This window comes from Mugil cephalus, chromosome 15 (genome assembly GCF_022458985.1).
Source record: "Mugil cephalus isolate CIBA_MC_2020 chromosome 15, CIBA_Mcephalus_1.1, whole genome shotgun sequence".
Lineage (NCBI taxonomy): Eukaryota > Metazoa > Chordata > Actinopteri > Mugiliformes > Mugilidae > Mugil > Mugil cephalus.
In genome coordinates, this window is record NC_061784.1 from 5,606,603 (window position 1) to 5,621,775 (window position 15,173).

The 15,173-nt window shown below is 39.1% G+C and overlaps 2 protein-coding genes across 2 annotated transcripts; one reads left to right on the forward strand and one right to left on the reverse strand.

The window, feature by feature from the left end:
- Positions 1 to 67: 67 nt before the first annotated feature.
- banf1 (BAF nuclear assembly factor 1) lies at positions 68 to 3,247 on the forward strand. Its single transcript, XM_047606526.1, has 3 exons — positions 68 to 202; positions 1,558 to 1,697; positions 1,996 to 3,247. Exons 2-3 carry the CDS (start codon positions 1,572 to 1,574, stop codon positions 2,140 to 2,142), a joined length of 273 nt encoding a protein of 90 aa, XP_047462482.1. The 5' UTR covers positions 68 to 202; positions 1,558 to 1,571; the 3' UTR covers positions 2,143 to 3,247.
- Positions 3,248 to 3,980: 733 nt separating this feature from the next.
- Positions 3,981 to 7,847, reverse strand: gng3 (guanine nucleotide binding protein (G protein), gamma 3). The gene is made up of 3 exons (XM_047606527.1): positions 7,657 to 7,847; positions 6,737 to 6,836; positions 3,981 to 5,533 (listed from the first exon to the last, which is right to left on the reverse strand). The coding sequence occupies exons 2-3, from the start codon at positions 6,833 to 6,835 to the stop codon at positions 5,405 to 5,407; spliced, it is 228 nt and encodes a 75-aa protein (XP_047462483.1). The 5' UTR covers position 6,836; positions 7,657 to 7,847; the 3' UTR covers positions 3,981 to 5,404.
- Positions 7,848 to 15,173: the final 7,326 nt, after the last annotated feature.

Genomic DNA, 15,173 nt, shown 5'->3' on the forward strand with positions numbered 1-15,173 from the left:
GTTGATCATTTTGACTCAGCGCAGGAGATATATATATATATATATGTGGAATAGCCTGCTTCTACGTTATGACGTAAGGACGCAAGAGACGGGCGCATTGCATTGTGGTCGCCGGTGGTGAGACTACAAACCCATAGAAACAGAAACCACACATTGCTCCAGCATAGCACGGCAGTTAACATTTAGGACGGGACCTTAAAAGGTAAGTTAGTAGGCAACCTTATCATATTTTTTTTTGCAAATAGCTTAACTTCTGCCGTGGAAGATATATTCGTGAAGAGACGGTCATTTAAGAATAAGCAGACGGATACATTTGAAGCCACATTCGCTTCATTTCGGGCTAACGGTATTTGGAAGGCGCCCAAATTATGAGCCATGTCCCTTATCTTTACAACTTAAATAGTTTATTCCAGCACTTAGGTTTAAGTCTCGCAGTGTTTCAAATTAGTGCTGCTTGTTAACCGACAGTAATGACTCAAGGGAGAATCTGCAACAACCTGAGCTGGAGCTAGTAGTCGTTAGTTCATTGTGCTAACACTCTTAGCACTAAAATGTCTCGCGCGCGCAATTCAACACTAGGGATGTATCGAGCTAATGCTAACTGGTAGCTTACGTGTTCCATCGTATAAACACAGGCGTGGTTGTCCAAGTTGGCTTCACTGGGCCTGTACCCGTTTTCGTACCGCCCAGGAATTAACCAAAGTTATTATATAAGATTAGTGACTGTGCTGATGAACCATTCAATAAAGGCCAAAGTTCATCCGTGAAAGCAAACGGTTGATAAGTTTCTCAATGAACTTGATGCAGCAGCTATACCGTGTAATAGTTTGTTTAACAATGCTCATGTCCAGTTTTTCAAATAAAAAGTAGTGCAGTACTTTAATTCACATTGCGGTCTTTACCATGGCCAAAGTTCACACCTGGTGGTCAATGAAAGTGCACTGACGCGAGTTAGTTTCTGTTTCTGTTCTCTTTCTTTAACATCGAAATTTGTGGTTTTGTATTTGGTGTGTGTGTGTGTGTAGACACACTTTTTTGTTATCAGTTAGACTCTGGATCCATTTAAGAGAGAGAAACACACCTAAATATTATAAGAGACAGTATTACCAGTGTTTCCACATCACCGAGACCAGGATTAGATAACAGCATTGAGTACTATTCAGTTGACAAATTAATTTATACACTAGTTTCCTCACAAGAGCATGAAATGAATGAACTTACCTTTATAAAATTACTCCACATAAAGAGGGGTACAGTAAGCTCTGAAGATTTATTTCATATATAACTTTGGATTTTAGATTACATTATGATTTACATGCAGCCTTGAACTCCATGTGGCATTAGCGCGTTAGATGGTGGCTTCAGATGAATTCACTCTTTGCTTCAAATTTGCAGTCAGAAGTGAAATAACATTACACATTTCCTTTGTGCAGCAGTAGCTGTACTGTTCATCTAGTAAAAGTTACAGTTAAACATTACAAGTTTCCAGTTATCCAAGTAAAAAGTAGGCATGTTGTATTTTAATTCCCATTGTGGTCTTTGTGTGTTCTGTCACAGCCTTCAAAGCAGCCATGTCGTCAACATCCCAAAAGCACAAAGAGTTTGTGGCAGAGCCCATGGGTGAGAAGCCTGTGATGGCTCTTGCAGGAATCGGAGACGTCCTTGGCAAAAGGTTGCAGGAAAAGGGTTTTGACAAGGTAATATATCTGATCTTTTAGAAATATAATATCGTTTTTTTAATCAGCATTTAATAAAGAACCACCACCAAAATCTAAATAAGCGTAGCTTGAACAAGTTAGTTGGTATTCTTTTTAATGACTTTGAGGTGTGGTATTCATCTCACTTCCTTGTATCCATCATCTAGTAATGTGATCATCTGGTTTTTCAAGTTCTGATTAGAAATACAACCAGCTTGACAACAGGGCATAGATGCATCTTTGTATCTTTAATTAGATGTTCTGGTATGTGTGTGTCTGTGTGTGTTAACCTCCTCAGGCGTATGTTGTCCTCGGGCAGTTCCTGGTGCTAAAGAAAGATGAAGAGCTTTTCCGAGACTGGCTGAAAGACACTTGCGGGGCAAATGCCAAACAACAAGGTGACTGCTATGGCTGTCTTAAAGAATGGTGTGATGCCTTCTTATAAACACGCAGTCATTGTTTTCTATTTCTGAAGTCCCAACTGTACATTACCTCTTCTGTGATTCTAACTCAATTTATTTACAACATATATATGAACTGTACACACTGATGAGGACTATTCACACAAAACGTTTTCTTTTTTTTCTTTTTTTTTGTCTTTAGTGAGTAGGTCTGATTCTCTCTGTCAACAGTTGTGTGACAACAGTGTCATTAGATTAGTAAATTATACAGTGAATGAAGACAAAATGAGATAAGTCAGTCAATTTACTGCCAAAGCCCCCTTTACACACACATTTTGGCTTGTCATTGTATATCCAGAGGCGTGGCTGTTAACATTAATGATGACTCCTATCTATTTAGCTTACTAGTAAGTCATCCACATTAGCAGGGATGTGACTCTTACCTAATAAAGTGTGTTGTGTCTTTGTAAGAGAAGTCCAAATGTCTGCTGTAAGAACATCCTTTTCAATTTTCAGAGGAAGCTACCCACATGCCTATAGCATCCATTATGCTCTAGATTATTGTAATGCTGTGTGTACTTTCTGTTCATGGCTACATTTTAAATTTACAGTTCGTTCATTGTAAACAGCATGCTAAAAATTCATGCTTTTAAAGTCCTACAATGCTGATCTGTTCTGTGTCTAAGCCTTTTACCTTCAGGAAGTTTTCTTGATTTGTTCAGTTCAGCCCATGTATCTTTCTGTGCAATGTGGTTGACTCGTCAATCCAGACTAAATCCTGTAGTCTCCCTCAAGTCTCGAGCTGCCTATTTTTAATACCAATAGAAGGTTTAAGAAAGGATGCATTTTGTTTTTAAATGGCACATAATATCACAGTTAAATTCCATGTACTCTGATATTAAAATGTTTCTTGACGAGGTGGATTGTCAGTTTCAAGTGTCTTGCGGATGATGTGGCAGATTAACGTGAACTAGAAAGGCTAACTCCCGCCCCCAAAACTGATTTGACACTGCTTGTTGCAATGCAGATTTAAAGTATATAAAAAATGTTGTTTTAACTTTTTCACTGAAGGAGCAGCACACACTCAATCTTCTCTAAACTTCTTTTGGAAATATATGCCAATAAAGATTCCAATACAACAAACTCGAACCCTGTCAAAAATCTTCTCACTCTCTTCGCGATAAAAACAACTTTGCCCACATATGTGTTTACTAGGTTAGTTTAAGTTCCCAAACAACTTTGTTAGTCGTAACAGTGCACTAGCTTGTTGTGCTTACGCTGCTGCCACGAAAAAAGGCTCACATGACTGTTATCCTAATTCAAACCATTATACGCCAATCAGCACAATGTCTGTCCATTAGCAGTTAATGGCTGAAGGAGCCGATAGCTTTACTTATATGATGGGATGCAGCAGAAAAGAAAAAAAAAACTATCCAATCCATTACCCGACACTTAAACCTGAAATGTGTTCTGTACAGTATCTTGGAATGAAGATGAAATACCATCCCTGCTGTATTTTGAAACACACCAGTATCCTGATTTGTTCAGGTCAGGTCTTCATAGTTAAGGCTGATATCACTTGACTGTGTTTCTAAACATGAGATGCCTTAATGCATGCGTTTAATTCAGTCCAACAAACCAGAAGATCTGCTCTGGTGCATGCTCAGATTGATTCATGTTATTTGTCGTTCGTGCTGATTGATGCTTGTGCCCACCAGTCACCAGCTGTAGGATGTAACCGCTGTAGCAGCTCCTTGTTAGAACACTGTCTATATGTTCTGCTTTTATATCACTTGTATTATAAAACAATAAAAGTATCAGATCTGGACTTATGTCTTTTTACGTTTTTTTTTTTTTAGAAAAGAAAATTGCAAGAGACGGGTAACCTTCGATGACAGGATTTTATTTCAATGCTTCTTTTTTCCATGGTCACTTTTTCGGCCAAAGCTCCAAATTTGCTACTTGCGAGTTACTGAAAAGACATTGGCTGGTTTTTGAAATGGTCCAGAGCAGAGGTTCCTAACTCAAAGTGGATGGAAGGAAAATGGTTTGTAACAAGACAAAAAAATGTTTGTAGATGTAGAAACTAGAGTGAACGTCACATTTATTTTAAATGTAAATTCATCTTTCATGGAAATCACAGTAGGACCTTGCTGCTCTGAAAAACATTGGTTAGAACGATGATGCACACCCTTCCTGACATTATAACGATAATTATAATGTATTTATTACCTTAAAGAAATAGAAAACTCTTCATGTGACATTCAGTAATAACCGAATAGCTCATTTTGCTTCAGTGGCTTTGATAATTTATTGAATGTCAATAATCCCTGGAAAATGTTTTTTTTTTGTTTGTTTGTTTGTTTTTTCCCCCCTCTTTTTTCTTTCAGGGGGTCCATGTGCTATTGAACTATAAAATTGGACAGTGATCAGATGCTTGGACTTGTTGCTTAAGTTTCACAGTAGCACCTATGCCAACACACGCACGTCCACATCCACACTACAGAATAGAAATGAGCAAAAATGCTAAAATCTTAATAAAACCTCGAAAGAAATCAGCTATGTTCATAATCCACTCATAAACAGCTGTTGTACATACAGGTAACTGCCAAGGCGGCATAAAAAATAAATAAATATAGGGACAATAGATGGGCTGCAGCTATAAGTGAAGCATTTCTATTATAACAAAGCGTATTATTGAGTCTGTCTAAAAGTAGCGACTGCATGGAAGCAGGGTGAGAAATGGCACGCTGGGTTACTGAACATAACGTCTGAGTTCTTGTAGGTTGCCAGATCTGAACCCCATGGACAATTTATACGGGAGCAACATCTGAGACATGTAGGTGCACCATACTCCAAAGACCTAACGTCAGGATTTAAGAGTCCCAGTTAAAAGTTTCAAAAAGCTGCAGCATCCGTCTGAATCCGTAAAGCGCTTCATGATCGGCGTCCTCTTTGGCAGTTACCTGTAATATATCTGAGCATGAGATGTATGTTGTTGTTTTTTTTCAATCTAATGATGGCTATTATCTTTTTCTTTTCTTTTTTTTTCATAGTTTGATTTCTCTGACACTTAATCGATTAAATGTTTCCCCTTCTCTTTTAACGTCGAGACGGATGTTGTCAGTTAAATTTGAGTTCAAGACATTTTTTTGTAGTTGTTTATGTACTGTACATCGGCAGCTTTAATGCATCGTTACTATAGTACATGAATGTCTTATTTAGATCGGGAGTACATGTACACGCTGTACATACATGTACATACTGTACAGTTGTACTTTTAATCGCAGCAATCCCTGATGCGTCTCAAAGCAGAGCGCAGAAGAACTTCTTCTCCCTGAAGGGGTTCTCTGAGGTGGGCACGGGGGTGATCAGGGGGTCGTCGCAGATGTGCGCGTCGCAGTACGCCATCAGGTCGGCCGCTGCCTTTGACACCTGCGGGTGGAGGGGATGCGGTTTAGAACATGAACACGTTTTCCACCACAAAAAGAGATCGATCTTTGGTCTTCGTTCCTGTAAATGAGGACAGTCATTGACATTTCTACATGTTCGTCCCAAATTTGCCTTTGTGAAATAAAGACCAAATTAAAAGTGAAAACAGAAAGCTCCCTTCAAAACTACAGAGTTCTTGTAGGTTGCCAGATCTGAACCCCATGGACAATTTATATGGGACATTTTATGCACCCATCAAAAGCAGAAATTTCAAAGCGTGTACTAACAGGATGGAAGGAAGACACGGGCTGATAATCCTACACCTTCGGTTTCAATGTAGCATTGAACATGGCATCAATAAAACAAGCAAAAAATAAAAAAAATATGAAGCAATGAGTTTTACACCGTTTGCTTAATTAAGTGCACATACAGTTGATCTCAACAGAATCCTCTTCTAGTTCTCAAATAGCTCAAATTTTAAAAATAATAATAATAATCTTTGCATTAAACAACTAAACGCAGCCACATCCTGTGTGTTTTGGTTTCCCTGATGGTCAAGTCTGGTACAAAGTGACGTTTTTCAAAAGGTGACGACGGTTAAAACTGTATCATAAGTATCATGCACTAATGGCTGCTTCATTTTTAGACTGCCGGAGTTCTCCTTTCAAAGCATCAAGGTGTCTCCAAGGTGCTACTGAGAACATTGGCGAAGCCAACACTGTTTGGAAACTCTCCAACAGAAAGCCATGACTTTAAGTGCATTTGAGAAGGTCACCAGCGCCTTAAAAAAAAAAAACAGCCATCTGTAAACCAGTGTGAGTGCTGAACGCTTGTCCAGATTCTTCAGTGTTTGCCTCAGAACTCAAAAGCCAAGGCTAGTTTGTGTAACACGTGTACATGTATTTAACTTATTATGACATAACATGTAAAACTCATTGAGCAGTTGATTCTTTTAAAATAAAGCTGTTGTTTTATGTTGTTTTAAATACAAATTAGAGTTTTACTCTATGCTGTTGGCCCTGTGATAGAGGACCCGTCCAGGGTGACAGCTGGGATGGGCTCCAGCCCCCCAGCGACGCGCCAGAGGACACGTGGTTACAGATAATGACTGAGTGAATGTTATTTTGACTCATTCTTTAGCCCCGGCCGTTTTCTGACATTGCACCTTCTCGGTTCGTGTCCTCGTCTGAGGCTAACTCGTCTCACCTTTATCCTGCAGAAACTAGCCTCGATCTTCAGTTGCTCCACAAGCTTCCTGGCTTGGCCGACACTCATGGTGCTGTTCACTGGGGTGTCTCCTTTCATCCTAGCCACAAACACGGCAACATGCACGCACTTGAACACACGTTCAGTAAATATTTGCATAGGCTTTAGACAATAGAAAATAACTTGGTTCCATTACAGTGTTGCTTCCCCAGGAATAACCAAGCCAGACAAGATGTATAAATCTTGTCAATAGGTTGCAATGGAGTGTTGTAGTGTTACACACTTGACAAAACTGTGCTTTTTACTGCTTCATTCTAGGTGTATGATGAAACAACACATATGTGATCTACTAGTGTAAAGACATATACACTATATAGCACTGTTATGTAATATAAGAGAAAACATGCCATCATTGTAGTATTTTAGAGCTTGTGTATACATTTAAGGAGCCTCGACTGCAAAGCAAGCACAAGGCCAGACTGTCTCCAGTAATGAAGTGTAAATGTCAGGCAATATTGTGTCACAGAATCGACACAGCCGCTACATTATGTCATCTTACATGGGAGCAAAAGCCCGGACATTTTCCGAAAATGCCAAAGAAACGCATGAACTAGGCCAAACAGTCAGATTTATATTCACCATGGCCCACAGATGCTCCCTGTCTGAGCAAGAATAAGCACGGAAATATCAAAAGCAGAATGAAATAGCCGCTTCATCCATTCAGACATCTATGAAACGATTGCTAAATATGCATATGGCTAAAAATACTATGCCATAGATGGAAAAGGAATCAAGTCACACGAACTGTCAACAAGGAAGAAAAAAAAACAGAGCAGCAAAGGAGGGAATCTATGAACCATTCTGGACCATTCCCCATTGTCTTTTTCCTTCTCTCTCCATCCACCCCCTTTTCTCCTTACCCGTATTATATTCCTCTTCAGGTGCAGTCTTCCCCCCTCTTCTCTCTCTTTTTCCTGGCTTTTTTTCTGTCTCCCTGTGAGCTTATGTTAGGTGGTATCAGTGTAGCCGGACCCCACCCCTCACAGACAACAGCCTGGATGGTACCCTGCTCTGTACAGTCCAGTGCACTGCAATTCTGCCACAATGAGCTCTAGATTTGTGGTGGATGCATAGGAGCACCCCCTCTGCAGCGAGTGGTACCTGCCAGACGATGGGAGGGGGAGATCATTAGTGAAGGTTTTCTTATGTGGGCGGATTGTACCATATCTGTTCCTTGGAAATTGGGGCCAACTGGAATCTTTCAGGTTCCAGTCTATGACATAGAGCAGCATGGTCTGTGTGGTTTGTGGTTCTCAGGACTAATTTATTACATACAGTCCGGGAATTGAGCTCCGCAAGCCTGGATCCTGATGTGTCTCTGTGCCTTTTGTGATGCCCACCCTCTCCTCTGTTGCTATGGGGACTGCTGCAGTCTGGTGTAGGAGCTTACACGGCATTTTAAATTGGCACATTTTCCCTTTTATGTAAATGCTACACATTACACGAATGTATAATTGCGTGCATAAAAAAAATACAGAGAATTTTTAAACAACAAGAGTGGACGTATTTTTGTCAGCAGCTAGGCTTTAATGACGCTCTCAGTCCAAAGACCCTGCAGAGGAAAGAGTTTCGTTAGCACAACTCCCACAACAGCTGTGTGAAACAGTACCGCTGTTGAAAACAAATCGGCACAATTCGTTAAAAATACACGGTGGTAAATCCGAAAAAATAACCCACTCCATAAAGTTTTAATATGAGATAAAATCTAGTATACAACCACATTACCAAAAAACGCAACTAAAATCTCGAACATTGCTCGACGCCATCTTTGCTAAGCTAATGTCTCATTGCTGTGTTGCTGTTTCTGCTCTTTATGGGCAGTGATTTATCTTTCAGTTTTACAGTCTCTGGCGCTTCGCTGTTTCTGCTTCCTGCTAATTCGCCCTTCGTGCTTGCCGTAGTATTTGTTTGTATTTAAACGTGTTAAATTTACATAGGGAAATAACAAGAAAAGTTTTCTACAAAATGTCGAGGTGTTAGTGGGCCAACTAAGCAAATATGAACAGCTTCTTCTCATGTATTCTCAGTCCATGTTGTTACAACTATCCAGTAAGACAACTATTGTTAAATTAAGACGGATTTTGCTACGTAAAAATACATACATAAAATAAAATAAAATAAAAAAGAAAGCAGGCAACACCGCATCTATTTTTGCATGATGAAGTAAAAATGAAATGACTGTGAAATGTATGCCTATGTAAGATTACTGTTCGTGTGTTCTGTACAATCAACATGCTTTTAATTTGAACAGTATTTTCCTCTCACAGCGTAGAAATGACTGATTTTAGTACTGATTTACCCTGTTGCAGAGGAGCATCACGTGTGGGAAGCAAACAGCTCTGGATTTGGATAGATGTGCTGCGGCTGCAGTTTAAGGACTCCATCTGCTGGTGGATGCTGACAGGTTTGGATCACTCTTGTGTGAAAACTCGAGCAGCAACGAACCTCATAATGAGACTGACAGGAGATATAACTCAAACCTTCCTTTGAGGTAAACACTATACTCAGATTATACACAGGTTATTATTTTTCATGAAGGATCCCCAGCTCTAAGAGACAATTTACTTTAATAGTATTAAAATTAAAAAATATATATATATTTCCACTAGTCCTGCTGTGGTGCATGTGCTACATGTGCAGACATGACACAGACAGACTCCTTTTATCACTTATAACTATGTACACTACATGTGCAATGTTGTGCAACAGTACCACAGATGCAGATTTCTTGTTTCAACTGCAGTTAGAAAGTGGCTTGTGTTTTGAGTGAACTTTGATAACCCTCTTGATATCGCACTTTTGTCGAGACACAAATATTTTTTAAAAGATAATTAAAAGTGTGTAGGTCCTGTTTATAAAATCTGTAGCACAAACTGTAAAACATCTCCTACTCTTTATCTTTAGGCCATTTTACACAGTTTTCCATGTTTCAGAGGGAAAAGCACAGGTGTAACAACATTAATGACGGCTGAGTTCCAGTTGTGTGCTATATGCTGCTGCCCTTTAATGTAACTCGTGAGCTGGTTGTGACAATAAAGAATGTCACATGACTTGTGAACTCGGACCTCATCAAAAATGTCCACATTAACAAGGCTGCGAATACCACAAGGTGAAGGGCATTCATATGGACACAGTAAACAGCAGCATCTGTAGGCAGCATGTTTCCCAGCAGGTCAGTTATTAAAATCATATCAATGGCTGCCGTTCATTCCAGCCAATAATACCATGAAGCAAGTCAACAGGGGGCCGATTGTTTATCTATACTGAAATAAACACGCACTGTTCATTTCACTTGGCTTTTAATTCCTGACTTGACATATGTTGCCAATATTTTAACAATGCAAAACATGTTTAACACAATATACTGTATATGTAGCTGTGACTGTAGATCAATTATGTAATATATTCCAAACTGCCTCTTTTAATGCATATGAATAGATCTGTTACTTTACCGCAGCATTTCACTGTTTATGGTCATTTTTCGTTATGTGTTTTTCTGCCGATCCACTACAGCAAATTCTAAATTTGTTTCAGGCGACACGTCTGAGGTGTGAACCCACCTTTTATTTCAGCAGATATCTGGCAACTTTGCCTCTCGTCTGAAGACCACTTTTAATCCTGGGATTTTTTTTTTGTCTTGGCACAAAACTCTGAAAAACAGTGACAGCAGGTACAAGCCAGTACATGACTGCAAGGGCCGTGTCTAAAACAGTATCCAGATGGTCCATGAGAGCTCTTCTCTCATCTCCGCAGGTTATCCTCTGTTGTAATTAGTGCAGGTGCAAAGCATCCAATAAATAAGTCACTTCATAATGAAATGCCACCATAATGTCACTGTTAAAAGTAAAGTAAGTGATACTGATGTAAGAAAAGTTAAAGTCAGTTTTACCTAGAAAGCACATTTAAAAACAACAAAAAAACATTGTAAAAAAATCAAACAGAAATAAATACATTCATAACAAGGACAAGGATGAAGAAATAATTAAAAAAAACTCACTTAAAATATACAAACATAAAACAAAAAAAGCAGCTCTCAAACTGCATCCAATGTCAAGAATAAAAATTAGTTTTAAGAAGGGATTTAAAAACATGCAGTGTCTGGGCATGCCTCACATGTACACCAAACTGTTTCAGAGTCTGGGTGCTGCAGCTGCAAAACCTAGGGAAGTGCGATACCACTATTTTTCCTTTTGATCCCACACCAAGTAATACCAAGAGTAGTGTTCCGATACAGATACTTTTAGACGTTTACTTTTGTATATGGAAATTATTACTTTTACAACATTTGTGAATGCAATTATGCATTTTATACCTTTGTATAGGCTCCTTCATGGTGTGACATTTTTTGAGGGGTGGGGCTAAACTGGATGCAGCACATCTTAAACACTATAGCCTGTAAACAGCAGTTAGCATATTTCACTGGACAAGAATGGATAAGGAAAATGCATATTATAGACAATATACTAATACACTCACTCCCCGAGACTATGATTGTTATTTTAAAAAGGTCACTCTGACTGATGGGAATATATTCACCCCCTACACTCTTACTCACTGTATGGACGATTTGACCAAAGGAGGACAAAGAGGGGACAAAGCCTGGTCTGTCTTATCAAGTGAAGTCTCTCTAACAAAGATATTACAAGAACTAAGTGGAACCACTGTGAAGGCTAACGTAGCAAATGCATCTTCTGCTTGAACACTTCTGAAACACACAACTAACGCTGCTTTACTTAGCAGTTAGCATTAGCATTAACATGTAACAAGAATCCCCTAAATAAGGATTAATTTGACGTAATTTCAGTCTGGATTTATTCCAACCCTTAATTTTATCCAGGCTGAAACTGACGATGCATTTCATATTAATCTGACCAATATAAAGTGTTGTTGTGCATTGTTGATTGTCTCACTCCAGTCCTTTCTTTGAATTGCCAAAGCCAAACCAAAATTGTCTAAGTTGTCTACTACTGGCAGTGGCTGGTATGTGATAAAACATCAAGTTAGCAGTTTAGATTTTTCGGGTTTAGCACCAAAAAATACAGGAAGACCACATTTTCATGGTTGAAAGTGACTGTATTCGCCTCAAGCTTCCCTCAGTTCTGCCTCCAGCTAACATCATGATGTCACAGTGATGTAGGCTATGAAGGCATCCATCATAGAGCTCTGTCTCAGGTGTGATGGCATTTCCCTGCGCTCCCTCTCTCACGCTTTTTATTTTTTTAGAACTGATTGCAGATTCGGTGTCATAAAAGTATTAATATTTCTTGTGTAAGTGGACTTGGTATCGATATTTCGTTGTGAGGATCGATTCTAAAAATGCCTCTAGATCGGAAGTATCAATATTCCTGGATCGATATGCACGTCTCTAGCAGAAGCACAGTCTCCTCTGTGCTTCAAGCTTGCCCATAGAAAACCAGAAGCAAGTGGTCCACAGATTAGCTTGCAGATTTGTTTGCAAACAGTAAAATCAATCCTAAAATGTACTGGGGACTAGGTAAAAGAGGTCAGTATCTGACAAATGTATTTTTGTTTGCATGCTCCTGTTAAAAGATGAACTGTAATGGTGGTGTATTCATTTTGTATTTATTATGGTATAAAAATGACCATTAATGAAGTCGTGTTTCATGTCTCTTTGCTTAATTAATAATGGTTAATTAAGGTGAAGTTAATTACTGCTGTGGCACACCGGGACCTTCCAGTCTAGAGACTTCCAACCTGTCTGATGTCTTTACCACAGATTGACATCATGCACTTGAAAAAAGTTCCAGTCTGCAACTCAAATACAAATGCACATTCAGGTAAATACTGTTAATAATTTTATTGAAAAGAAAGTAGATGGAAGTCAGATGGTGCACCTTGTTATCTACTTATTCAGGTCAAACGATCACTGCCCTCTCAAACTTCCACGACCTGGTCAATGCATTGTTGACATTCTGATTTGAATCCGTGCAGCATGTGGTGCAGTGATCTGCCTCGAGCTTCATTCAATAAATATTGAAACAGTGTTGGTGAAAGATTTTCATTTTACGCCATTTGGGCCATTGATTCCACGATGGGACTTGGTGGCTAGCACACATCCAGATAGCTGCGGTTTTTGATGTTGAATAACAAAAACTTTGATTCATTATAAGTGTGAACACTGACATTAGAGCTGCTGCATCTAAATATTCTCCAGGCAGACATGGCCTCTGTAGACGTATAACACACAGTAAAATGTCCACTACAATTACCACTGAGTTATATGCTACAAGCATTCATGCACCGGTGGCTGAGCTACTGTGTAAAGTGCTTCCGCTTTGATTGTGTAGCAGATTGATGATGGCATTTAGAAGTCTCTTATTCATAAATACAGTGCAGTGAATTAATAATTTATAGGAGAGGGCTTTATGCTATATTGAACAACAGATGTTCTAGCAGCCCAGATGCTCCATTCAGGATGATATTCCACACAGCAATCAAACAGAAATTTTTAGTTAAATGACCACCTGTTGTATGTGATACATTAAGTTATTCCAAATCACACATATAAATGCACCATGCTATAACTCCTGTATGCATTGAATAAGATAAACCTCGTCATGTTAGTTAGACTTTAGTTAAGTTGTATATTTTGCTTGCTTTTGAAAGCTATTGTTTCCAAAAAGATGATAATCGCAGGTCAGACAGACATCTGTCCTCGAACATTGTGTCAGTTTGTCCTGCCACGCTGTAGCTACTACCCACACACAGTGACTCCGTGACCAGATAATTATAGCTTCCGACAGTATGCTTTGCTAACAATGGATGAGCTACACTGTTGCACATATTGTTACTTCTTCTGCGTCATTAATTACACTTGTATTGTTTGATTTTCCATGCTATTCTGTTAAATGGGGCGTCCTTTGTGATTTCATGGCACAGATTCAGTTTTATATGGGCAGCACCCCTGGTGGCAGTAAGCCATTTGGGCTCCCATAATTACTGCTCCTCCTTGTAGGTAGATGAAGCCTTACCAGTTGGGACTGTATTCATGTAGTCATTGGATATGTAATTCCAGCCAGGGACCCAGCAGGGATCAGCTATGTATCTATATTAGCCCTGTAACAGACCGCTCACAGACCAGCCAGCGATTCTACTTATATATTTATTACGGATCCCCATTAGTCCTCAACGTGGTGAAGGTTCTCAAACATAATACAACAAGATACATTCATCACAATTAAAAAAATTCAAACAAAGATGATCTGAGATAAAATTCATCGATTGAATTGTTGAAACAAAGCAGAAACCAAACAACAAAAAATGTTCCATTCTTCACACTCAGAATTTTAGAATAGACCAACTAACTAAACTAACTACAAATTACTTCCTCGCTAATCACTACTTCTCTTAATTTCTTTTTGAAGGTTGCTCTATTGCCTGTGATAGTTAAACGTGTTGTAGTGTGAAGTGTACTCCAGTATGTTACTGCTGAGTGCATTAGTTCTTTGTAGAGGCAGAGTAAAGTATACACCAGAAGAATATTTGGTGGCCTTGCCATGTCTAGTATTGGTGAGTTTTAGATGTAATAACAGATAATTAGGTTTACCAGTATGCCAGGTGTTTAATAAAAATGTCACCAGGCGATGTATCTCTATGTGTAGCAAAAGGCTAACTCATTTAAATGCACTATAACTACCTAATATACTATGTCCTGTTGGGTTGTCTCAGCACAGTTCGGAAAAAGCTCAAGTAAGCCTGCCTGCAATGTGATAACACTGACATTGCTAGCTCCTGGCAGGTGATACTTACCATCTTCACCATCTCGTTTTTGGTCACAAACCATTGTGTAAACAAGTGTTATTAGATTTCATCCACAGGAGAACATGAACGCCTGTATTTCATGGTAATCTGTTAGGCCGTGTTTGACCCTGTGGTAAAAAGTCTGGTAAAGTGACACTAAGCGTTCATCCCCATAGAACTGGTTGTCTTTCTAAAATTAGTAAAATGAATGATGGATGAACATCTAAACATCTAAAGGGCTTCAAAGTTTAACAAAATAATATCAACCAAAGCGATGACCGAGAGGCATCTAGTGCAGTTAAATTATATTTAGAGGAAATTCTCATTGTGAAATGTCCAGTTAAATGCAGTCAGCTCAGCACTGCTTTTATCTGAAGTAGTTATTACCAGGCACAAGCTGAGTTTGTTTTAACCTCTCGCTCTGATCGATCTGCCCCCGGGTGATCCATCACTCAGCTGTGAATCGCAGACCAGCTTTATGTAATGATGAGCAACGCTGATCTGGGTGGGGTGATCATCTGAATCATCAATTGCAATTGGTCGCTTGTATCGATGGTAACAGAACTGCTCAATACTTTCCAAACAGACACTACTGGCTTCACTCAGTGAGCGCTGG